The 26843-nt window shown below is 40.9% G+C and overlaps 2 protein-coding genes across 2 annotated transcripts in view; one reads left to right on the top strand and one right to left on the bottom strand.

Moving 5' to 3' along the window:
* LOC139582236 (5'-nucleotidase domain-containing protein 1-like) overlaps positions 1 to 1265 on the bottom strand; it is a 55698-nt gene extending 54433 nt beyond the window's left edge. The window contains exons 1-2 of the mRNA XM_071412213.1: positions 1039 to 1265; positions 269 to 360 (exon numbers count right to left, since the gene is read on the bottom strand). Of these exons, the coding sequence (XP_071268314.1) occupies positions 269 to 360; positions 1039 to 1131 (185 nt within the window). The 5' untranslated portion in view covers positions 1132 to 1265. The remainder of the gene's footprint in view (positions 1 to 268; positions 361 to 1038) is intronic.
* A 10599-nt stretch (positions 1266 to 11864) lies between these two features.
* Positions 11865 to 26008, top strand: LOC139583063 (tyrosine-protein kinase FRK-like). The gene is made up of 8 exons (XM_071413778.1): positions 11865 to 12722; positions 14640 to 14761; positions 17058 to 17221; positions 17578 to 17746; positions 21127 to 21285; positions 23596 to 23777; positions 23997 to 24162; positions 24479 to 26008. Exons 1-8 carry the CDS (start codon positions 12346 to 12348, stop codon positions 24685 to 24687), a joined length of 1548 nt encoding a protein of 515 aa, XP_071269879.1. The 5' UTR covers positions 11865 to 12345; the 3' UTR covers positions 24688 to 26008.
* Positions 26009 to 26843: the final 835 nt, after the last annotated feature.

Here is a 26843-nt window from a genome sequence, read left to right as displayed (position 1 = left end):
CAGGTGTGTTGATCAATGTCCGATGCTAAGCAATAACAATAAGAATCTGTAAGCGATATTCCCCAGAGCACCATGCATTCATCCAATGCCTTTAATTTTTTTTAAAGTGCCCTTTATCTAACCTGAAAATGGAGTAGTCATTCACAGTAGTGGAATGATGCATGCAGGTAGTCTGAATTTACAATGGCACACCACAGTCATTAATGATTACAGCCAATAGAACAATGTATTTTCTTCAGTCATTCTGCTGCTGCTGCTTGTGACTCACCAGAAATCCCAGGAAGCAGGGGTCAATATAAGAAGGTCCTTGTCATAGTCTTTATGCTCTACCAGATACCTGGTAAAGCTCTCATAGATCAGCTGCAAAGAAGCACAAATATATAGGGTCACTTGCATTCTATTCTATCCACAGGTGGGGTGAACATTCAGTGACACTGAACCTTTATGTATGTACAATACATAAACACTGTGCTGTATTGACAACTACCTTGATGGAGCTGGCATGCACTGTAAACCTATTTATAAAGTCACGGCTTCAATGTCATTTATGTGTTCCTGACAGAGAGGATGCCGTTGGGTTTCTGCAGCTGGCAGTCAGATGTCACACAGACTCAGCTGTGACTCTGGCTGGACTGCTGGCTAATTTGTTGTTGCAAGCATATCGCTTATAAATCAAATGTATGCATGCTGTAAACACATACTATACAGTGTTGTTAGGTAGGTAGCTAGACCTTGCATTATAACAATGTCGTTTTGGGGGGGCGCATGCATCGCAACTGCAATGTTTACCATATTAACACCATGTAGCTAGGATGTATGTATTCTATTCCATTCGTTCCATCATACATTGTGAGTATTAGCTATTGATCAAATGCAGCGAGTCATGAACGACTAACTTGACACTGCCAGCTGGAAAGGATGGTTTATGTTGAATGCAAGCGTTAATATACTTAGTAGCTAGCCAGCCGGCTAGCTATTGTTACAGTATCATATCGTCAGAAATCACAAGAACAGCCCGTGAACTATAAATAAACTCACCCTAGAGGTCTCCTTCAAATGGTACCGACAGAGAGTGTGGTCCAGATCAAAACCAATTACATCACAATCTGAAAGGGAAAAATATTCGCTCATTTTAACGAGGGTGCTAGAAACAATCGAAACCAAGGATATTGTACTGTTGGCTACACACGCCTGCACACTGTGTCTGTCAATGTCGAATCTGTACCCTCCAATATATTTGTTTCTACGGCAACACGTGGGTTGCTGTTACAAGGGGATGCTTCACAGAATGTCTCCAATGACCAGGCACTATCGTACACATTTAGTAAATCAAGGTCTAGGAATTGTTCATTCATTGTTTGACATTCCGTATCAACCGCAATATTGACATAAGGTGGAGGTGCGCAGAACCCGCACAAAAGGTTTGTGCCAGAGGCTTCCGGTCAGGGTGTACCGTAGTACATCAAATAAATGTGCATAGGTATTCGAAGAGCGGGGCTTTTCTGATAGGGTCCACACATATCCTAGACAATTTGAAGTTCTCAAAAAGTCGTAGCCTTCATTATTTATGCTAGTTAATTAACTAAACTAAAAGCCTAACATTTTGCCCACCCATATGGATAGGCCTAGCCCAAGAATCTACTCTTAAAGCTAGAATCCTTAGTTGCTAAATCCATGTTTGTAAATAATGTAAACAAGCACTGTATGTACTCAAAACACAGTTAAAACTATAATTTTATATAATGGATGGTCAGTTCTTGCATACAAATCGCTGTCAATTAATTTGAGAGTGATTACATTTCTAGCATATATCAGATTTATACCAAAACAGAGGCGGGGTGTCGCTTTGTTATTGTTTTAATTATGGATTCTAGCTTTAAGGAGTAGAGGGTATAGAGGGTATTTTAGTAGAGCCTTATATGGACCTATAAGGACATTATATGTTATTTTCAGAGGTGGACTGGCTCTGGCAGCAAAAACAGTCAAACACTACTCCATCTAAACGTGAATCGATTCTCAATTGCGATACGGTTCTAGAAACATAAAGCCTTATAATTTCATATCACAGCAAAATAATTTCACAAACGCAAAATATACACTTACTGTACACTGTTTTAACAGGCTTTATCACAGTTGCAGCTGACAGTATTTTTCAGTTAGGGTGGGAAACTTTTTGCATCTCTGTCTCATGTTACCTCTTTCGGCGTATTAGCCCAACACAAGATACATTTCTGAAATCCTCAAGAGTTTTCCTAATCACACACACACAAAAATTGATATCATATTCACAGGAGGCATGACACACCCATTTGTGTACACTGGGTCAAAACCATATTTTCAGTTGGCATTTGGTAGACTGGAACAGCAGGTTAGAACAATTGGAACACCATTATTATCAGGGGTGCAACTTTCACTGAGGCTGGGGGGGGGGGGGGGGGGGACAAGTACCATTGCATTTTTGTCCTCCCCACTTTTATCATTGGAATGTGTTACAGAACGAGGAAGCAGTGTGCTTTACGACCATGCGGACACCTCCAAGTGGTCGGGTAGGCTGTTTGGAGTGTTTATCAGACTGGATTAAAAAAATGATAATAAATAATATTATGTCCCCCCCACTTCTAAAACCAAAGTTACACCCCTGATTATTATAGTCCTAATTTTATCTCAATGACAATTCAATGTGTGATTAGAAAACATCTGAGGATTTCCGAAATATATAATGTGTTGGATACAGTGCATTAGGAAAGTGTTCAGACCCCTTGACTTTCACGTTACAGTATTATTCTAAAATAAAATCTCCTTATCAATCTACACACAATAGCCCATAATGACAAAGCAAAAACATGTTTTTAAGAAATGTACACTACCATTCAAAAGTTACGGGTCACTTTGAAATGTCCTTGTTTTTGAAAGAAAAGCACAATTTTTGTTCCATTAAAATAACATCAAAATGATCAGAAATACAGTGTAGACTTTGTTAAGGTTGTAAATGACTAATGTAAATGACTTTTAATGGAATATCTACATAGGTGTACAGAGGCACATTATCAGCAACTATCACTCCTGGGTTCCAATGGCACGTTGTGTTAGCTAATCCAAGTTTATCATTTTAAAAGGCTAAATGATCATTAGAAAAACATTTTGCAATTATGTTAGCACAGCTGAAAACGGTTGTGCTGATTAAAGAAGAAATTAACCTGGCCTTCTTTAGACTAGTTGAGTATCTGGAGCATCAGCATTTGTGGGTTCGATTACAGGCTCAAAATGGCCAGAAACAAAGAACTTTCTTTTGAAACTCATCAGTCTATTCTTGATCTGAGAAATGAAGGCTATTCCATGCGAGAAATTGCCAAGAAACTGAAGATCTTGTACAACGCTGTGTACTACTCCCTTCACAGAACAGAGCAAACTAGCTCTAACCAGAATAGAAAGAGGGGTGGGAGGCCCCGGTGCACAACTGAGCAAGAGCACAAGTATATTAGTGTTTAGTTTGAGAAACAGATGCCTCACAAGTCCTCAACTGGCAACTTCATTAAATATTACCAATCTCAACATCAACAGTAAAGAGGCAACTACGGGATGCTGGCCTTCTATTGTTAACTAAGCAAGTCAGTTAAGATTAAGAACAAATTCTTATTTACAATGACGGCCAAACCCAGACGATGCTGGGCCAATTGTGTGCCGCCCTATGGGCCTCCCGACCACAGCCGGCTGTGATACACCCTGGGATCGAACCATGGTCTGTAGTGACGCCTCTGGCACTGTGATGCAGTGCCTTTAGACCGCTGTGCCATTCAGGAGCCCTACATAAGTTGACATTATAAAGGGCAATATTTTTTCCAATGAAACAATGCATGGCCAGTTTGGGTCGCACTTGCACGTTTTTTTGTAAAAACAAATAGGCTATGTCTGGTCCGCAAATTCGTTTTTTTTTCTTTCAGGAAGGCATGTGCGCTGATTGAGTTTGACACCCCGGGCTAGCGTATACATTTATGTAGCTAGGTATTTATTTAGCACGCTAAAAACAGAGGTGTGGACTCGAGTCACAAATATGATGACTTGTAACTCGACTTTGACACTGTTGATAATCACAAGTTTACTGGAGAACTGAGACGAAGTAGAGACTCTGGACAGGGTGGATAAGGTTTAATTAAAAGCAATTTATTCAGAGGTAAAGATATCTGAAATAGCGTGCACGGACCCTTTCATCAAGCTCAAAAATGGAACTATCCGAAAGAAGCCCAGATAACAGAGTGCATATACATTTTATACAGTACAGAAAGTAGGTTGAGTCTGGAAGTTCTGGTCCTCTGGTTGGTTCTGATGAGTTGGGCGAGGTCTCCTTCAGGCTAGTATCACTGTCCCATTGGCTCTGAGTAGAGTTCTTTGTCTTCAGAAATGTTCAGCTAAAACAGGAGATTAGGTGTGTGCGTAGATGTTCCTATTTTGACATTTCTGTGTGTCTCTGTAAAATGTTCAGACTGAAGAGGAGTTTTTGTGTGTGCGTAGATGTTCCTGTCTTATCTGTGTTTATGAAAGGTTTACGTCAGCCCTCTGTCCTTGGGTATGTGTGTGTCTCAGTTTCTGTGATATGCAGTACCAGGCACCCTTTTCTTATCATTCTTTATGAAAAGGCCTGTGTCAGCCATCTGTCTCTGGGTGTGTGTGGGTCTCAGTATCTGCTTATTAGTTTGTGAGAAACCCTGTTTGGAAAGAAGTTAGTTATAACAATGTAATAGCAAATATGCTTGTGTTATAATATATGATATTTATTACAACACCAATGACTCGTGACTTAACTTGAGCCTTATGACTCGACCTGACTTGATACCCTCCCCAAGCCCAAATATAAAAAATGATGCTATTAAAAAAAGTGTGCAGCGCATCAACTCTTCATTTAACGGATTACAGTTTGAATAGGACAGCAGCCAATCAAGTTGTGCGTGGCAGTGCAGAGGAACGTCGACGGGTGAATTCAGATGGAGCACTTGGAATGATGATACCCCAAATTATTATTTTCGGATATAAAGACGACGCTGTATCAACAAAAAATGGACTGCAACTTGCAAAACATGCGGGAAGAAAATTACAAACTAAGGCGCAACAATTCCCAACTTTGTTCGACATTTGAAGCTGCACAAAGAACGGTAAATCGTGGCTAATATAGCCGACAGCTATCCATCACACGAGGTTGTGTGTTTATGAGTGTGTAACTTGTTTCATGAGTTTCTTTTGGCTGGCTTGTGATGTCTGGAGCCTGTATTGTTATGTGCGCTCCTCACTGCTTGCCTAGATTAGACTTGCAGATTGACTCGCCACCACGCTGTTTGGAGCTGGAAAAGATCAAATGGGCACATTTGTGTCAGAGTGCCTCCTAGAATGGTTGTGTACTCTTCCTAACCTGCTGATTACGACGAGTGCTTGAACCTCTGATTGTGTTTATGCTTCACACAAATCCCACCATCCCCCTCTCTGCTGTCCTCCGCAGTTTTGAGCTTTCTCCATTGATAATGAATGAAGAACGGCGGTTTATTTCATCTGAGGCACGGCATTCAGATACTTTCCCAGATAGAAATGCAAGATATAGATCTGTACCCGATTCTCTATTCTACACGGCAAAGGCTGTTGTAGGTGATGTGTTCCTATGCAACCACCCCACACGACACAGCCTACCACGCCTCTCCCGCTGTCACACAGAGAGAGAGAGGGGGGAGGGTCTTTCTCATGGCTACCCATGTATTTCCATGGAAATATAAATCAAATCAAATTTATTAGTCACATACACATGGTTAGCAGATGTTAATGCGAGTGTAGCGAAATGCTTGTGCTTCTAGTTCCGACAATGCAGTAATAACAACAAGTAATCTAACCTAACAATTCCGCAACTACTACCTTATACACGCAAGTGTAAAGGGATAAAGAATATGTACATAAAGATATATGAATGAGTGATGGTACAGACGGCATATAACGTTTATTTGGAAAGTAATAAATATATAGATATTTTTAAAAGCATTCATGATTTGCGTAAAAGTAATATACTAACTATTACTCTTGTTAAAAATATGAAATGGTATTACATTTGGTGAAGAGCACATTATGACTTGTTTAGGACTCGAAACTCTTGAGACTTGACTCGGACTTGCCTGTCTTGACTTGGGACTTGAGTGCTAAGACTTGAGACTTACTTGTGACTTGTAAAACAATGACTTGGTCACACCTCTGGCTAAAAACACGGAGCCTAACGTTAGCTAGCTAGCTGCTGTGAGGATGTTATGTCATTGGAGGAGTAAGTGACCGACTTCCCCTCATATCGTTTTTCAGTGTCTAGAGCTTGAGATGCAGCAGGTGTCATGGTTAGCATAAATTCAGCATAGCTAGCTAACTGTGGATAAGTCGTTTATCTTAGTTGTCAATCAAATGTATTTGTCAGGCAAGTTCCCATTCAGTTGTCAAAACGTGGATGGGGACAAGCATGCATTGGCAGGCATGCTGCAGAAGGACTAGCAGGCTACTATTCCAATCGTTTATCAGTGCAATTTTGACTGCAAACTAGCTGAAAAAGTTTGAGAGGGTTTATCTAGTGTTCCCTCGTTTAGATTTTAGCTCAACTCGCACTGGCTAGCATTAGTTGATCTTGTTGTTGATGTGCATAGGCAGCGGGGATAGAGCCTACCGTTTCATGGTTGTTTGATCAATAGGACGGTGAAGTTGCCAAATGTAAGAGGACTAACGTTACCGTTGTATTTACATATTTGCAGAAATCCATTGGTCTATTTTGTGGCTTTTGGTGATGCGTTCTAATGATCTAAAGTCACGCTGTTGCTACTGCCTGTAAACACACAGTCAAGTTCGAAGTGAATGGCAGGGCCCATATGGCAAATCATTTATTTTCATATAGGCCTACTGTAGCTCTGATTGGCTATGGCGCACCAGTCTGCATTGAAACACCGGTCCTGAACACGACAGATGATTTTATTAGGTTGTATTTACTGCAGTGACTATTAATTGTCCAAAACGCAAAGCCGTTTTCCCATTCTATATTGCTATAGAATTTTTACAAATGCCTTAATATACAGCATTCCCAAACATTCTATGAATTTATGAAAATGACCATATCTAAGCGTTCTCGCTTGTCAGAAAATTTAACAAAAACAAAGTGTCATATTCTTCCTGTGGGTGTATATGAACAGATTTCAATAAGATTTAATGTTGCTAAAATGCTGCCAGTTCCACTTTAACATCAAAACAGAAAGATAGCCACTGAATGTCAACGATCTTACCGTGTGCTTTGCGGGATGAGCTTCCTGTTTGAAGCTCGCTCTGCCCCCCTCTATCATGTCTGTTCTGTGCTCACTGTTTCTGAACAGTTTGACAGGATGCTTAACAAAAGCCCAATAAAATTCACAAGAGTTGCATTTCTTCATGGCTTTACCAGATGTGGAAAAAGTAACCAATTGTCATACTTGAGTAAAAATAAAGATATCCTAATAGAAAGTGACACAAGTAAAAGTGAAAGTCACTTGAGTAAAAGTCTAAAAGTATTTGGTTTTAAATATACTTCATTATCAAAATAAGTCAAATGTAATTGCAAAAATATATTGAAGTGTTGAAAGTAAAAGTATAAATCATTTAAAATTCCTTATTTTAAGCAAACTAGACAGCACCATTTTCTTGTTTTTATTTTATTTACAGATAGCCAGGGGCACACTCCAGCATTTAGACATCATTTACAAACGAAGCATCTGTGTTTAGTGAGTCCACCAGATCAGAGGCAGTAGAGATGTTTACTTGATACGTGTGTGAATTGGACCATTTTCCTGTTCTGCTAAGCATTCAAAGTGTAACAAGTACTTTTGGGTGTCAGGGAAAATGTATGGAGTAAAAAGTACATTTTCTTTATGAATGTAGTGGAGTATAAGTAAAAGTTGTCAAAAATATAAGTAGTAAAGTACAGATTTAGATATAAGTAGCACTTAAGTAAATATAATAAGTAATACTTAAGTACTTTACACCACTGGGCATTACTGGCCAAATTTGTGAACTGTGAAAACAATACGGAGAAAACAATGTTTTACTTAAAAATGATGACAATACAATCTCCATGGAGCTAACGACGTTAATCAGAAGAGACACTGACAGTAGCTAGACAGACTTGGCTAACCAGCATCTTGCATAAAGTTACATGGTTTAAATAAACATCAGCTCCGTTAATTTCAGAAATAACAATAATAATGTTTAGGGCACAGTGTAAAGTGGTTACAGGTGTGATGGCTACTGTTGCAGTTTTTAGAGGAAGCTTTCTAGCTTGATACATTTGTTGCTGTTGAAAACAGGAATAAATCGTTTTGTTAATTTAGGTCGCCATGGCAACGGCAGCAACCGCTTTCATGCGCTGAAAAACGGCCACTAGATGACACAACTGCTTTCTTCAATAGGAAATAATAAATAAAATGATTGCGAAATGGGTGGAGGAGGTGAAACCACTCAGAGTGGTGATCTGTTCTGATTCGGCTGCGGTGTTGAGTAGTGTGAAGACGGGCAGGTCAGATAGTGGAGACTTGTTTGTGGAGATGATGGTACTGTTAATTGGATTGGAGATGATAGGAGGTAAGGTTTTGTTGCGTTGGAGCGTAATGATAAGGCTGATTTGGTGGAAGGACGTAGGATAGAGGGTTTGAATTTTTGGGGGAGTTTGAATTTTTATTTGAGTTAAGAAAAAATTCTTATTTACAATGATGGCCTAGGAACAGTGGGTTAACTGCTTGTTCAGAATGACAGATTTTTACCTTGTCAGCTTGGGGATTCGATCTAGCAACCTTTCGGTTACTGGCCCAACGCTATAACCTAGCCTAGTGCTACCTGCCGCTCCAATGTTGATTGTCACGTTGTGGATGATAGGCAGACATAACCTCACACTCAATGTCAACAAAACAAAGGAGATGATCGTGGACTTCAGGAAACAGCAGAGGGAGCAGCCCCCTATCCACATCGACGGGACAGTAGTGGAGAAGGTGGAAAGTTTTAAGTTCCTCGGCGTACACATCACGGACAAACTGAAATGGTCCACCCACACAGACAGCAGCAGCGCCTCTTCAACCTCAGGATGCTGAAGTCATTCGGCTTGTCACCAAAAACACTCACTAACTTTTACAGATGCACAATCGAGAGCATCCTGTTGGGCTGTATCACCGCCTGGTACGGCAACTGCTCCGCCCACAACCGTAAGGCTCTCCAGAGGGTAGTGAGGTCTGCACAACGCATCACCGGGGGAAACTACCTGCCCTCCAGGACACCTACACCACCCGATGTCACAGGAAGGCCAAAAAGATCATCAAGGACAACAACCACCCGAGCCACTGCCTATTCACCCCGCTATCATCCAGAAGGCGAGGTCAGTACAGGTGCATCAAAGCGGGTACCGAGAGACTGAAAAACAGCTTCTATCTCAAGGCCATCAGACTGTTAAACAGCCATCACTAACATTGAGCGGCTGCTGCCAACATACTGACTAATCTCTAGCCACTTTAATAATGAAAAAATGGATGTAATAAATGTATCACTAGCCACTTTAAACAATGCCACTTTATATAATGTTTACATACCCTACATTACTCATCTCATATGTATATACTGTACTCTATACCATCTACTGCATCTTGCCTATGCCGTTTGGCCATCGCTCATTCTTATATTTTTATGTACATATTCTTATTCATTCCTTTACACTTGTGTGTGTATAAGGTAGTTGTTGTGAAATTGTTAGGTTAGATTACTGCATGGTCGGAACTAGAAGCACAAGCATTTCTCTACACCCGCATTAATAACCATGTGTATGTGACAAATAAAAAAAATATTTGATTTGAAACAGGTCTGTGTGATGAGTGTTTAGGGGAGGAAATGGTAGAGCATATGTTGATATTTTGTGAACTGTATGATGTAGAAATTGTGTGAAAGGGTTATAGAGGCTGAACGGGTTGGGTTTGCGTGGTGTCTAGGGCTCCATTTCACTTTCTTAGAGGAACAGGACTAATGAAGAAACTAATGAGGTAGGCCATGACTGGCCTTACACTCCAGTACAGTAGGTGGCGCTGTATGCACCTTAAGTTGGATTCGGTCCGCCAACCCAATCTCGAAGAAGAAAACGAGTTATTACTTATTTGATCATGTGGTTTAACAACAATAGTTTTGATTTTTCTCTTCTCAGACCAATAAATAAACATGTCAGGATGAAGCTGTCCCAGCTTATATGATGTCCTACTCTGAATTCACCATACAACACTTTTCTGGCAGCCTTGTTCCGACACAGGTGTTTGGAGTATGCTTGATAGCTATCACAAGGTAACATGTGCTTTTAAACAGTAGCGGTGCATGGGTAAAATCACCGGGCAACCTCTGTCCAGTGAAATTCACAAAGCATATTACTTGTACAATAACAGACAGTTACATGACCTACAGCATGGTCAAGCAAGTTAATGTTAACGGCATTTTCGGACCACTAAACAACTATTAATTTAGAACCACAGATAGTTACCGCAAGTCGCAAAGAAAACATCAGCTGCCTCCTCTATTCCAGCACCATTTCGACATAATCAAATATGCTTAGTCTAATACAGTGACAACTAAATTAACCACCGGAGGAAAACGACACATCAAAATGCAATAATTCAAGTTTTTCAGTCAATGATTTATGCTCTTAATGAGATTTGATAGGAGTGATGCCAAATCCAAGCTGGTGCGCCAGGACCATTCACAGTTTAACTCGCTCAGTTTAGCTCAATGCTAATTGGCAAATTATTATACTTTTTTTTTGTCAAGAGAGGCCATGCTCGCTGGCTTTCCTTGCGTTCAATGCTACTGGCAGCAACAATGTCATACTCGTTTGGACCAGACAGCGTCACATAAATGGCCTACACGTAACTGTTACACAGAACCCAAACCGGCTGCCATCGTGTGCTATCGTGCATAAATGTATTTTGCCCCCCCACACCAAATGCGATCACGACACGCAGGTTAAAATATCAAAACAAACTCTGAACCAATGACATTAATTTGGGGACAGGTCGAAAAGCATTAAACATGTACAGCAATTTAGCTAGCTAGCTAGCTTGCACTTGCTAGCTAACGTTAATTTGTCCTATTTAGCTAGCTTGCTGTTGCTAGCTAATTTGTCCTGGGATATAAACATTGAGTTGTTATTTTACCTGAAATGCACAAGAACCTCTACTCCGACAATTAATCCACACATAAACGGCCAACCGAATCGTTTATAGTCATCTCTCCCCCTTCCAGGCTTTTTCATCTTTGAACTTATATGGTGATCACATCTAAATGTTCATTGTATTACCACGACAACCGGCAACAAAGTTCGTCTTTCAATCACCCATGTGGGTATAACCAATGAGGAAATGGCACGTGGGTACCTGCTTCTAAAAACCAATGAGGAGATGACTTTCAGCGCAATCTGCGTCAGAAATAGGAACGACTTCTATTTTAGCCCATGGCGTCGCAGACGCTCGTTGGCGCTCGCAATAATTGAATAACATGGGTTTCTAAATTTATTTTGCGACGCTCGCGCACGCTACGTGTCCGGTTCTGGTCAGCATGTTAGAGAGACAGAGGGGCGCTATTTCGCTCGTTCGGATGCGTTCTCCTGTGATATACATTCATCCTCTTGCAAATTGAAGGAAAATGAGAGAGGATTTTATGTTCATGTATTTTTTTTTTCTTGGTCAATTTTTTTGGGGGAATCCATGAGTAACCGAGGTATGGACATGTGGGAACACTAACCCTATAACGGCGTGTAGTAGTTTACTTTTTTTTTTTATAAGTATTTCTCGGTGATATTAAAGTCTAATACAGTGACATTACTTATGTTTCCAAAACTGTAACGCAAGCGCGTGTTCGTGGGAAGATGATAACTTCGTCAATAGACCTTAAAGGTAGTTTTCGTCTACGAATGGGGTAGGAATGATACAGGTACGCTATTATTGCACTGCAGGCGGTGCAATTGAAGTTAACACCCCTGCGGATAGCGCTCAAAGTGCACACAGGTCTCCTCAGGAGAAGACTGAGAAATTAAAGTAGGCTAACCAGGAAACATGGTGACGGTTGGCCTCGTGCAATAAATCGCTTTATTTTACTGTTGGTCAGGGTGTTTTTGTGCTATTCCAGTCCAAAGACCAGGGTTGACAAGACGTTTCTGGAATGAGTGAAACTTTTTAGGATCCAATCCATGATGTGAAATTCGTTCTAACCGAAGTGGAATATAAACGCCGAAAGGGACGGCTAACATTTTATTTGATCACAACATGGTTTAGTATGATAAACCAGTGAGTATTCACAATGGAAATTCGAGGTAAGCTCTTGTGGTGTTGTCAGACTGTTTTCCCGTGTTTTAATAAACCGCCGTCAGATTCAGAGCCGAGGAAGGACAACAGCGAAATGGTGGTGATCAAAAACATTCATGCGGAGCATCCCACCAACAGGGCTTTGCCACCAATACCCCTTGGGAGACCGGGCTACGTTTATATCGCCCTCTATGATTATACCGCCCGAACCGTGGATGACTTGAGTTTCAATGTTGGGGACAAGTTAGACGCTCTAGACAAAGGTGCTGGTGATTGGTGGTATGCAAAAGCACTCACTGGAATTTCAGCTGCCAAGAAGGGTTACATTCCAGCCAATTATGTGGCACCTGTAGAGAGCCTGGATGCGGAGCCGTAAGTAGCCTACCAATATACATTTAAAATGATGCGCTGGATGAATGATTCTATTGAAATAGTTGATATATGCTAATGTTTAGACTAGACTAGAACAGCACCAGGTCAGTTTTGAAGAATGTTGGCTTCATTCAAAGAGGTGAAGAACAAAATGGGCTACAGAAAATAGAGTAGCCTATTAAAATTCATTCTACATCCCTTATAACCTTTACTTATTCTTGGGCAACTTGAGGCCAGAGTAAAGACTCTCACACACTTGAGGCATGTTCCAGAGCTGCTTTACCCCTGATCCCACTATTCACCTAACCATCGTTTTAGGAGGGGACACTAGCTATCTGACACTCTTCTGTTGTGCTTATTTGATTAACCATCATAACTGACCTGTTGGAATGGTCCAGTGGTGTAGGGATACCAAGGAGGATCTGGCAAATATTTGTATACATTCACAGTTTATGAGAATGAGCATGTACTATATAGCCTTGGTGCAATCTGGTGTTGAATGTTTATTATCCCAATTAAAATATTAGCTAAATTCAGAGTTGCACATTGACTCGGTGTTGTGGAATATGATGAGTCACAATACTGTAAGTGCTTTATGGATTCCCAGCACTTCCTCATAACCTAGTCCTAGATGAGGCCTCAGATTTGAGTGACTGTTCTCAAACAAACACCTGACACAACTAACCAACAGTTGACAGGCTACAGTAATGTCATTTTTTTTTAAATTACTAAGCACTAGTGTTTGGTTTAATGCATGCCAACTTTCCATATTGCGAACAGATTAAGTCAATAGGGAAATGCCACACTTTTGCTGCTGTTCCATGTATCTAGACCTAAGTGATTGGTGAAACAAGTTAATGATTGTCAATGATAAGGAAGTACAATGAATAAGTTAATAATTATCCAGATCAGATTAAAATACAAACGTAAAAGTGATTAAACTCTAAAGAGATTCAATGTACATGTAGCTGTATTTACATTTTGACAACCGTTTGTAGGGTCAACACACATACAAGTGCACTGTTTAAATATAGAAAGAAACCAGTTAAGCAAGGAAATTGCACTTGGCATGACATGGCGTAGAGTAAAACTTAACTTTGACCAAACCGAACAGGCCTGGGTATCTTGGTCAAAAGTAATGTTTGGGTAATGCTTTGAAATAATGGAACAGGTACCATTCATAAATGGGCTGTTCAAGAATTATGCAAATAATTAATCTTATCATACCCTATTTAAAAACAACTAACCACGCCTTTTTATTCAATTTATCAATGCCAGTGAGACGTACAATTCAAAGTAAAATGTTTCATATGTAAAAATATATATATATATAACAAATATTTAACTAATGAGGGGTCCATCTTCTGAACAAAGTCAGTAATCTTATCTTGGGTGTGGCTCAAGTATTGTCCTGGTGATCATCCCCTTGAAACTGGTTTTAGTTAAGCTGCAGTCTAGTTTTTGCCTTTCTCAACACACTGTCTGCGGGAATGTTTATTTGTTTTAAATTGAGCCTTTATTTAACTTGGCAAGTCAGTTAAGAACACATTATTATTTACGATGACTGCCTACACCGGCCAAACCCGGACGACGCTGGGCCAATTGTGCCCCGCCCGATGGGACTCCCAATCACGGCCGGTTGTGATACATCCTGTGAAACCTTGAGAGGGTTTTGTCTTGGTAATCAGGACTTGTTTTACCGAAGTATCACGGTCTCATAGTGTACATACACTGATTAACTTGATCAGTGGATGCCTATAGTATCAATCATATAGATCTGTTTGATGTATTGGTAAAAACCCTAAGCTAGGCGAACGCCTTAATGTACCTACCCACCAAGAAAATATCACTGTGCAGTGCCAGTGAATATCTATGATGCTGGGGTTGACCGTTGTTTCCTCCTGTTCTGCTATACAGGTGGTACTTTGCGGACACCAAGAGACTGGATGCTGAGAAGCTGCTTCTGTCTGAGGGGAACCAGCATGGAGCCTTTCTCATCAGAAACTGTGAGAGTCAGAAAGGAGAGCTCTCCCTCTCAGGTAAATCTCAGCGTCGTCGTCTTGTACTTGTCGCGTCTGCAAGAGACTAAAGCTCAGATCTGTCACCCACCAAATATGTACTCTCACAATATGCTCTTGGAACAGGTTTTGAATGACTTTGTGACGTTTGACACATTTTGTGTCTTCGCTCTATTGTTCAGGATTGTATTTTGTGGTTTTATTTTTTAAATCAGTCTATTTCCGTGTGATCCCGGCATGAGGGAACTCGATGCACAAATAACTCAAGTTGTTTCTTCATTCCTGAACAATCCCCACTTTACTCTGTGTAAATCACAGTCTCCCATAGTGCACTGAAGTGTTTGATTGTTCAAGGTCATAAAGTTAAACAAATAGGGAGACCTCTAATTCTCAAAAAGAGACTATGATAACATCACTTAGGGCCACATAAGTCTGGCTGGCCTTTTCTGTCGGAAGGAAAAAGTCCCTTGCTTATACATTTACAGTGGTGTGTAAACTTAGTTACGACAAATGCAATAATCTCATAGTAACCTGATTACAGGAAAGTTCAGTGGTGTTGCTATCTGCCTATGCATTGTTCATGTTAATAATAGTCATATAATATAATAATAGTCATATAATAATAGTCATAATAATAGTCATATAAGTCATTTGCGTTTGAATGTAAAAAGCCCCATGAGCACTAACTAATATATAAAGTAGTTGGAGCACATGACATTTGGTGTCAAATGAAAGCTAAGAGTTTATTTTTATGTAATTAATGCATATATATACCTTCTTCAACCTTTTTCTATCCTAAAAATGAGCCATAAGAAAATACTTTGATTTCTGGTCAAACAAATGGAAAAGGGGTCTTAAACATCTAACAGAAAAAGTCTTAAAAGGTATTAGAAATGCATAAAAACACATTGTTGAAGTAAAGAGCCCTGCCAACTAATATCAAGATTTATATTATTAATTTAACCTTTTATTTAACTAGGCAAGTCGGTTAAGAACCAAATTCTTATTTACAATGACGGCCTACCCCAGCCAAACCAGGACAACACTGGGCCAATTGTGCGCCGCCCTATAGGACTCCCAATCACGGCCAAATGTGATACAGCCTGGATTCAAACCAGGGACTGTAGTGACACCTCATGCAGTGCCTTAGACCGCTGCGTCACTCGGGAGCTCTGGTTTTGTATAAATTATTTGCCTTCTGTAAGTTAAAAAATATATATTGAGTCTTGTCATTATCTTGTAATTCTGTTACCAAAAGCCCACATATCTTTAAGATATTTTCTAATTTCTCTCCCTCATGAGGAGGGAGGATAATGAAAGTTTACATAAGTAACAAGGGGTAGACCTACCAATTAGTTAATGTTTTTACTAATAACAATGTGGTTTGATTTAAGTGCTGAAAACATATCATTTTTTTACCAAATCGGTAATAGAATGCCTGCAACTGAATTGGCTACAACGGGAATTCATAGTTGTCAAACCAAAGTTGGGTCGCCTGCTACTGTCCTCCCTTCCACTGTTTCTTTCTCTTTCTGTGGTGTGGTGGTCAAAGCAGAAGTGTGAAAACAGTCTGGACAACACCTCCTTCTGTCTTTGTCGCTCTTCTCTCTTTCTTTCTCCATGTCGCCCTTTCTCTCTCCCTGTCGCTCTCGCTCTCCCTCTCTCTCTAGTTAGTCAACTCTGCCTGTTCTTACTGACACTTACCCATGAGCCCCCTCTCTTCCCACTTCACTTACTGTAGTTCAATAACCCAAAATAAAACTGCATTTTATTTTTTATTTTTTTATTTTTTTCAAACTCTGTCATAACTGACACCCCATTCTTTCTGCAGACATCTTTGGATCTTAATTCAGAGCAGATATTTAAGAGTTTTTGGAAAACGTGGTCACCGGAAAAAAAACTCAGGGAGATTTTCCTGTTATTCTGTTAACCAAACTTTACATTTCCACTGTTCTCCAAGTAAATATGTTTTTCACTTTTCAGTGGAAATTGTTCAAAGTAGTCCTTGTGCATAGTCGTATGGTTTGTTTAACTTTGCAATCAATATTTTTTGGTTTGGCATTGAGTCTCGTCATCTTTCTGTTACCGTGGACTTGTAATTTCTGAGCGTCTTCAGTACAATGAGCCAAATCACCAAAAATAATGTTTTCATGTAGGCAGCCCATTATTCCATAATGGCCATATAAACAGATTTTAACATGGTACTTTCCCCATGTATTTACTCTTCGGCACACATTTTCATGGCCGTGGTTGATTTTACTGTCTTCATTCACACTTTTTAGTGTTCTGCCCTTATGCTTTTGTATGCATCTTTCAGTACTGGACCAGTGCAAAGTGAAGCATTACAAAGTAAGGAAGATGGACTCTGGAGGCTACTACGTGTCGCCGTCCAAGAACTTCCTAACTCTGAGGGAGTTGGTGGAACACTACTCAAAACAGGAGGATGGTCTCTGTGTACGGCTGCTTGAACCATGTAAAAAGGTACGGTGTTCCGTTTACTTTCTTTGTTAACTACTGTATCATGTGATTGCGATAAATCGGATTTGTTTAGTGGCCCTCTTGATCTGAATTGACGTACACACACTTTATGGAACTAATGTGCCTGGCAAATTTGCTAAAGATATCCAGATCACAGAAACCCTCTTCAAATATTGAGCCTAATACAATAGCCTGAAGCTGTTCCGTGTCAACCATGTATAGCACCATTAACCGTTCACAAAGGACAATAGCACAACAGTCATGTGGTTTTCCTGAACAGTAAAGAGTACAGGGTGTCAGGTTCTACTTTGGGACAGTTCCTCTGTCTCTGCTGATTTGTTGTATCTCTCTCGTGTCAGATGGAGGCGCCTCAGACCCATGGTCTGTCCTACAACACTGCCGACCACTGGGAGATAGACCGGACGTCTGTCAAACTGCTGAATAAACTGGGCGCTGGGCAATTTGGAGAGGTTCATGAAGGTCTCTGGAATGACACCACTGCAGTAGCAGTGAAGACCCTCAAACCTGGTAAATAGCCTGTACAACACAAACACAGGACTCAAACCCATAAAATCACGTTATTTCAAATGCTTAATTTTGTATCTCGTTAAAGTTCCAATGCAGCTGTTTTTATCTCAATATAAAATAATTTCTGGGTAACAATTAAGTACTGTATATACACTGAACCAAAAAATATACGCAACATGTAATGTGTTGGTCCCATGTTTCATGAGCTAAAATTAAAAAAGCCCAGATATGTGCCATATGCACAAAAAGCTTATTTCTCAATTCTTTTCACAAATTAGTTTACATCCCTATTAGTGAGCATTTCTCCTTTGCCAAGATAATCCATCCACCTGACAAGTGTGGCATATCAAGAAGCTGATTAAACAGGATCATCATTACATAGGTGCACCTTGTGCTGGGGACAATAAAAGACCACTCTAAAATTTGCAGTTTTGTCACTCAACACAATGCCACAGATGTCTCAAGTTTTGCAGGAGTGTGCAATTGGCATGCTGACTGCAGGAATGTCCACCTAAACTGTTGCCAGAAAATTAAATGTTAATTTCTCGACCATAAGCCGCCTCCAATGTCGTTTTAGAGAATTTGTCAGTACGTCCAACCGGCCTCACAACCACAGCCCACGTGTATGGAGTTGTGTGGAGGAACTGTTTGCTGATGTCAACGCTGTGAAAAGAGTGGAATGGGCAGGCATTTTATCGATGGAAATTTGAATGCAGAGATACTGTGATCAGATCCTGAGGCCCATTGCCGTGCCATTCATCCGCTGCCATCACCTCATGTTTCAGCATGATAATGCACGGCCCCATGTCTCAAGGATCTGTACACAATTCCTGGAAGCTGAACATTTTCCAGTTTTCCCATGGCCTGCATACTCACCAGACATGTCACCCGTTGAGCATGTTTGGGATGCTTTGGATCGACGTGTACAATAGCATGTTCCCGTTGATATCCAGCAACTTCGCACAGCCATTGCAGAGGAGTGGAACAACATTCCACAGTCAGCATGATCAACTCTCTGCGAAGGAGATGTACTGCATGAGGCAAATGGTGGTCACACCAGATACTGACTGATTTTCCTATCCACACCCTACCTTATTTTTTATTTTATTTATATACATACATTCATACATACATACAGTTGAAGTTTACATACACTTAGGTTGGAGTCATTTAAAACTCGTTTTTCAACCACTCCACAAATTTCTTGTGAACAAACTATAGTTTTGGCAAGTCGGTTAGGACATCTACTTTGTGCATGACATAAGTAATTTTTCCAACAATTGTTTACAGACAGATTATTTCACTTATAATTCACTGTATCACAATTCCAGTGGGTCAGAAGTGTACATACGCTAAGTTGACTGTGCCTTTAAACAGCTTGGAAAATTCCAGAAAATGATGTCATGGCTTTAGAAGCTTCTGATAGGCTAATTGACATAATTTGAGTCAATTGGAGGTATACCACTTGGATGTATTTCAAGGCCTACCTTCAAACTCAGTGCCACTTTGCTTGACATCATGGGAAAATCAAAAGAAACCAGCCAAGACCTCAGAAAACAAATTGTAGACCTCCACAAGTCTGGTTCATCCTTGGGAGCAATTTCCAAATGCCTGAAGGTACCACATTCATCTGTACGAACAATAGTACACAAGTATAAACACTATGGGACCACGCAGCCGTCATATTACTCATGAAGGAGACACATTCTGTCTCCTGGAGATGAACGTACTTTGGTGCGAAAAGTGCCTATCAATCCCAGAACAACAGCAAAGGACCTTGTGAAGATGCTGGAGGAAACAGGTAGAAAAGTATCTATATCCACAGTAAAACGAGTCCTATATCGACATAACCTGAAAGGCCGCTCAGCAAGGAAGAAGCCACTGCTCCAAAACCGCCATAAAAAAGCCAGACTATGGTTTGCAACTGCACATGGGGACGAAGATCATACTTTTTGGAGAAATGTCCTCTGGTCTGATGAAATAGAACTGTTTTTCCATAATGACCATTGTTATGTTTGGAGGAGAAAGGGGGATGCTTGCAAGCCGAAGAACACCCGTGAAGCACGGGGGTGGCAGCATCATGTTGTGGGGGTGCTTTGCTGCAGGAGGTCTCAAGACATCAGTCAGGAAGTTAAAGCTTGGTTGCAAATGGGTCTTCCAAATGGACAATGACCCCAAGCATACTTCCAAAGTTGTGGCAAAATGGCAAAGTTGTGACAACAAAGTCAAGGTATTGGAGTGGCCATCACAAAGCCCTGACCTCAATCTCATAGAACATTTGTGGGCAGAACTAAAAAATAGTTTTTGCCGAGAAAGGAGGCCTACAAACCTGACTCAGATACACCAGCTCTGTCAGGGGAATGGGCCAAAATTCACCCAACTTATTGTGGGAAGCTTATGGAAGGCTACCTGAAACGTTTGACCCTTGTTAAACAATTTAAAGGCAATGCTACCAAATACTAATTGAGTGCATGTAAACTTCTGACCCACTGGGAATGTGATGAAAGAAATAAAAGCTGAAATAAATAATTCTCTCTACTATTATTCTGACATTTCACATTCTTAAAATAAAGTGGTGATCCTAACTGACCTAAGACATGGAATCTTTACTCAGATTAAATGTCAGGAATTGTGAAAAACTGAGTTTAAATGTATTTGGCTAAGGTGTATGTAAACTTCCGACTTCAACTGTGTGTGTATGTGTATATATATACGATCTTGTTGCATCGCTGCAACTCCCCAATGGGCTTGGCAGAGGCGAAGGTCTAGTCAGGCGTCCTCCGAAACATGATCCGTCAAACCGCGCTTCTTAATACACGCCCGCTTAACCCGGATGTGTGACGGAGGAAACACTGTTCAACTGACGACCGAAGTCAGCCTGCAGGCACCCGGCCCGCCACAAGGAGTCGCTAGAGCACGATGAGCCATGTAAAGCCCCCCCCCCGGCCAAACCCTCCCCTAACCCGGACGATGCTGGGCCAATATTGCGGTGTCATGGCCAGTTGTGACACAGCCTGGGATCAAACCCAGGTCTGTAGTGACGCCTCAAGAACTGCGATGCAGTGCCTTAGACCGTTGTGCCACTCGGTCGGCCCCCTACCTTTTTTTTAAGGTATCTGTGACCAACAGATGCATACCTGTATTCTCACTCGTGAAATCCTAATGAATTTATTTAAATTGACTTATTTCCTTATATGAACTGTAACTCGGTAAAAACGTTGAAATTGTGTTTATATTTTTGTTCATTATATGAAACACAGGAAAATCCCGTTTTTGAATGCACTTGACATTTTAAAAAATTCTCGTCACAGTGCAGGTTGGATAGAATTCCAGCTAGTGTTAGAGTGCAATACAACGTATACATGTTCTTGTTATCCTAGGCACCATGGACGCTAAGGACTTCCTACAGGAGGCCCATATCATGAAGACACTGCGGCACCCCAAACTGATCCAGCTCTACGCTGTGTGTACTGTGGAGGAACCCATCTACATCATCACAGAGCTCATGAAGAATGGCAGTCTGCTGGATTATCTCCAAAGTAAGAACACACTAGTGTATTGCATTGTAACCTACCTGCATACAAGACCACTGCACTTTCCTCCATGGACCAGACCCTGGTTGGTGTTGGACGTTTAGATTAGAACACCACCTCAACAATGTGCCAACTGTGGCAAGAGTTGAAATACAGTACAGACGTTTCTTTAACTTATGTAACTGAGTGATGTGTATAGGGAATGCTTTGGATGAAGTGTAAATTTGGCAACAACCAAAAAAAGCTACAGTTTTGCTCCCTCTTCACTTTGTGTGATACAGTTGCCTGTAAAGAATATGCTAAATGCATCATATGGGCCATGCTTCTATATTTTGAAAGTTACAGACAGTGCATTCAGAAAGTGTTCAGACCACTTCCCTTTTTCCTCAATTTGTTATGTTACAGCCTTATTCTAAAATATATATATTTTTAAATGTCCTCATCAGTCTTCACACAATACCCCATAATGAGTGTATTTGCAAATGTATAAAAAATATTATTTACATAAGTATTCAGACCCTTTGCTACGAGACTCGAAATTGAGCTCAGGTGCATCCTGTTTTCATTGATCATCCTTGAGATATTTCTACAACTTGATTGGAGTTCACCTGTAATAAATTAAATTGATTGTACATGATTTGGAAAGGCACATACCTGTCTATATAAGGTCCCACAGTTGACAGTGCATGTCAGAGCAAAAACCAAGACATGAGGTTGAAGGAACTGTCCGTAGAACTCCGAGGGAGGATTGTGTCAAGGCATGGGGAAGGGTGCCAAAACATTTCTGCAGCATTGAAGGTCCCCAATAACACAGTGGCCACCATCATTCTTACATGGAAGGAGTTTGGAACCACCAAGTGGAACCACCAACTCTTCCTAGCGCTGGTCGCCCATCCAAACAGAGCAATCGGGGGAGAAGGGCCTTGGTCAGGGTGGTGACCAAGAACCCAATGGTCACTCTGACAGAGCTCCAGAGTTCCTCTGTGGAGATGGGAGACATTTCCAGACGGACAACCATCTCTGCATCACTCCACCAATCAGGCCTTTATGGTAGAGTTGCCAGACTGAAGCCATTCCTTAGTTAAAGGCACATGACAGCCTGCTTGGCATTTACCAAAAGGCACCCAAAGACTCAGATCATGAGAAACAAGATTCTCTGGTCTAATGAAACCAAGATTAAACTCTTTGGCCTGAATGCCAAGTGTCACATCTGGAGGAAACCTGGCACCATCCCTACGGTGAAGCATGGTGGAGGCAGCATCATGCTGTGGGGATGTTTTTCAGCAGCAGGAACTGGGAGACTAGTCAGGATAGAGGGAAATATGAACGGAGCAAAGTACAGAGATAGTTGATGAAAATCTGCTTAGGACTTCAGACTGGGGCGAAGGTTCACCTTCCAACAGGACAAAGACCCTAAGCACACAGCCAAGACATTGCAGGAGTGGCTTTGGGACAAGTCTCTGAATGTCCTTGAGTGGCCCAGCCAGAGCCTGGACTTGAACCTGATCAAAAATCTCTGGAGAGACCTGAAAATAGCTGTGCAGCGACACTCCCCATCCAACCTGACAGAGCTTGAGTGGATCTGCAGAGAAGAATGGGAGAAACTCCCCAAGTACAGGTGTGCCAAGCTTGTAGCGTCATACCCAAGAAGACCCGAGGCTGTAATTGCTGCCTAAGGTGCTTCAACAAAGTGCTGAGTGAAGGGTCTGAATATTTATGTAAATGTAAAAATATATTTTTTTCTTTCAAAAAACCTGTTCACTTTGTCATTATGGGGTATTGTGTGTAGATTGAAGGGGAAATAACTATTTAATCCATTTTAGAATAAGGCTGTAATGTAACAAAATGTGAAAAAGTCAAGGGGTCTGAATACTTTCCGAATGCACTGTATATTTAAGATGATCTGATGTTATGGACTCCCTGGTGACTGCCAGCACTCCTTGAGTTTTTCTCCCAATGTGAGATGCTGTGCCATAACGTGAAATATGCAGTGTCATTGCCTGTCAGAGTGATAGTCACCTCTTGGAGCGGCCATGTGAAATTGATGTTGGTGGCCCCGAGACTGTCTGCATTTCATCCCCTATATTTTACTAGATGCCCTTACACACTGGCACAAATTCAGACATTCGGCCATTACTAGCAATTGTTTTGGGGGGACTCTAAACTTCAGAAACTTTTTACAAAGAATTGCATAGTCATCCTTTTGCATGCACACTGTTATTCTGGAAATTGTACTATAACATTTGACTTAAGCACTCATTAGAATGCAATATCAGTTCTCTGACCATGGTACTTACCTTCTCTCCTCCTCCACAGAGGACAAGGGTACGCAGCTGGTAATCTCAGACCAGCTAGAGATGGCGGCCCAGGTGGCTGCTGGGATGGCTTACCTGGAGCTGCAGAACTACATCCACAGAGACCTGGCGGCCCGCAACGTTCTGGTGGGAGAGAACAACATTTGCAAGGTGGCTGACTTTGGCCTCGCCAGAGTCTTCATGGTGGGTATCTCTATCTTTCTGTTAGAAAAACAAGAAAAGGGGATATTTTGTTATTAGTTGGGGCTGTTTGTCAAAAATTGGACGCCAAGGCCTTTCTCAAGACCAGTCTCCATTTCTCTTTCTAAGACATGAAATCAAACTGTTGGAGGCCCACAAAGTATTTATTTATTCTGCTCTTTTAAAGTATTGAGGATTCAGATTTTATTCCTGTTGTTTTAGATGGAGAGTGACAACGTTTACGAAGCTAAAGAGGGCACTAAGTTCCCTGTGAAATGGACCGCCCCAGAAGCCATCCACAGCGGCAAGTTCACCATCAAGTCTGACGTGTGGTCCTTCGGCATTCTGCTATATGAGATCATGACCTTCGGCGGGATGCCCTATCCAAGTAAGACTTTTACATGCATGTGTAATGTATTACTCTATAGAAAATAAAGCTGGTGTAATCAGTCAGTGTTAATCCTGTTATTTACTACCGTGGAATTTTTGAGTGTACAATAATGTAAGTGGGCGGGGTAGGAATATTGTATGAGTAGCATGCACTACAGTCAACAGTTTAAAAAAACACCTGACACCCTGTCTATTTGTACACCACTTGCAATTTCAAGGGAGCGTTCATAGTTTATCCACACTAAATGCACAGCATAAGGTTAGATTGTGTTACTGTGTGAGATCAGAACTATAGTCCCCTGTTATTGTTCCAGCCATGACCAACTACGAGGTGGTCCAGCAGCTGCCCACAGGCTACAGGATGCCGATCCCATCACGCTGTCCCAAGGTGATGTATGAGATCATGTCTGACTGCTGGAAGGAGAATGAGAACGACAGACCCACCTTTGAGACCCTACAGTGGAAGCTAGAGGACTTCTTTGACCTGGATGTGACCTCCTACGATGACGCCAACCATTACTAGTACTGTACTGTATACAGGGATCATTGATGCTCTGCTCATGGGTCAGCAGAGGAAAGTAGGGTATGTCCACTGTGCCACAAGTAATATAGTAAAATATCAAAGGCATTTCATACTCCCAACAGTTTGTATCTAGCATGCAGGTAGCATTGTATTTAGCATAGTTGAACTGCCCTCTCCCTGATAACATTATGGTTGAATATCTATTTTTTAGGATTATATTTTGTGGTCGAACACGTGGGACCATAAAATGTTTGATCAGAAAACATTGTTTGGCTGCTCATGTATTGTCATTAAAGAAAGTCCGACATGACTATGACGGATAATCCTCTATTGTAACTGTCGTTTGTGACACTCCTACTAGTTAAGATTTTGTTCGCCAAACTTAATGCACTTTTAAATGGGTGATACTGAGACTGCTAAACTCACTAGATGCTCTTTGATGAAGTCACAAACTCTGTCCATGGCCCGGTTAGGCTTTCATAGCTGTTCTCCGGTAAGACTGATGGAGCTATCTAGATTGGCGAAATAGTTCTGCATTCACTCCGCATTCTTCCACTGCTTGGCTGCCAAGTATTCATAAGGCGTATTTTGTTTGTTTTGCTTTATCCACTCTGAAGCATGGTGAGAGAGGGCACTATGTCACTGAACACTCATGAATACATAGGAATGACTGAGTAATGTTGATAGAATATTTTCACAGAAAGAGTAGATATGATTCAACTGGACAGAATTGGATTTGGGGGAAGGATTTGGAGAGTAAATCTGATTGTACATTCACCTAATGTCTATGTATGTCATAGTGGGGATGCTGTTATTGTGCAATAGGAACTGGAATTGAATAACCGGGCAGACTGCTTGCTCTCCACACTGCAGTGGCCTTATGTTGATTGAATGATGGATCGGAGGTGTTGGTATGTGCCCCCTCCTTTCTCACTCTGTAGCATGCCTCTTTTATGGATCAATGACTGAAAAGTTTTGACACTGGACTTATTTGGTGAGACCGGAATTGTACAAGTGCTTGTTGATAATTACCAATCACTTTGTAAAATATTTTATATGTTTTTAAAAAATGTCTGATTGTACTTGTAGATCATAACCTGTATGAAAGTGTACACTTTATCAGAAAAACAAGATTATTTCCTTAAATGTGTTTATTGAATGTCATGTTTGATACATAAGAATAATACTTTTTTTGTATAAATTTGTTTTAATTAATCTGTGGTGAGAATCTACACTGAACAGAAAATATAAATGTAACATGTAAAGTGTTGGTCCCATGTTTCATGAGCTGAAATAAAAGATCCCTGAAAGGTTCCATACACACACAGCTTCTCTCAAATTGTATGCACAAATTTGTTTACATCCCTGTTGGTGAGCATTTCTCCTTTTGCCAAGATAATTCATCTGCCTGACAGGTGTGGCATTTTTAAGAAGCTGATTAAACAGCATGATCATTACACAGGTGCAACTTGTGCTGGTGACAAAAGTCCACTCAAATGTGCAGTTTTGTCACGAGACATCGTGTTGTGACAAAACTGCACAAGTTTTGATGACGCATGCAATTGGCATGCTGACTGCAATAATGTCCACCAGAGCTGTTGCAAGATAATGTAATATTTATTTCTCTACCATAATCCGCCTCCGTCATTTAAAAAAATGTGTGTGTACGTCCAACCGGCCTCACAACCGCAGACCACGTGTAACCGCGCAAGCCCAGGACCTCCACATCCGGCTTCTTTACCCGCGGGATCGTCTGAGACCAGCCACCTGGACAGATGAAATTGAGGAGTATTTCTGTCTGTATTAAAGGCTTTTTGTGGGGGGAAACCAATTCCGATTGGCTGGGCCTGGCTCCCAAGTGGGTGGGCCAAGGCTGCGCCCCTGCCCATTCATGTGAAATCCATAGATTAGGGCCTAATTAACTTCAGTTGACTGATTTTCTTATATGAACTGTAACTCAGTAAAATCATTGAAATTGTTGCATGTTGTGTTTATATTTTTGCTCAGTATACATATGAATATACAGTAACATTGTGTGCCATCCCTTGGTCTGAATAGCAAATTTTAATTATAATTTTGAATTATTTGATGTTGCCAACAGTTTCGGTCAAGGGACACTAAATCCGCTAATATATTCTGTTTTGTAATATATTGTT

Source organism: Salvelinus alpinus, chromosome 8 (assembly GCF_045679555.1).
Source record: "Salvelinus alpinus chromosome 8, SLU_Salpinus.1, whole genome shotgun sequence".
Taxonomy (NCBI): domain Eukaryota; kingdom Metazoa; phylum Chordata; class Actinopteri; order Salmoniformes; family Salmonidae; genus Salvelinus; species Salvelinus alpinus.
The sequence above is the reverse complement of the archived record's forward strand: the minus strand, read 5'-3'. Positions and strand labels throughout refer to the sequence as shown.

Coding starts and splice junctions, on each gene's coding strand:
- LOC139583063 (XM_071413778.1), top strand. CDS start 12,346: ATGGAAATTCGAGGTAAGCTCTTGTGGTGTTGTCAGACTGTTTTCCCG. Junction 14,762..17,057: donor AGGAGAGCTCTCCCTCTCAG/GTAAATCTCAGC, acceptor TGCATCTTTCAG/TACTGGACCAGTGCAAAGTG. Junction 17,222..17,577: donor TGCTTGAACCATGTAAAAAG/GTACGGTGTTCC, acceptor CTCTCGTGTCAG/ATGGAGGCGCCTCAGACCCA.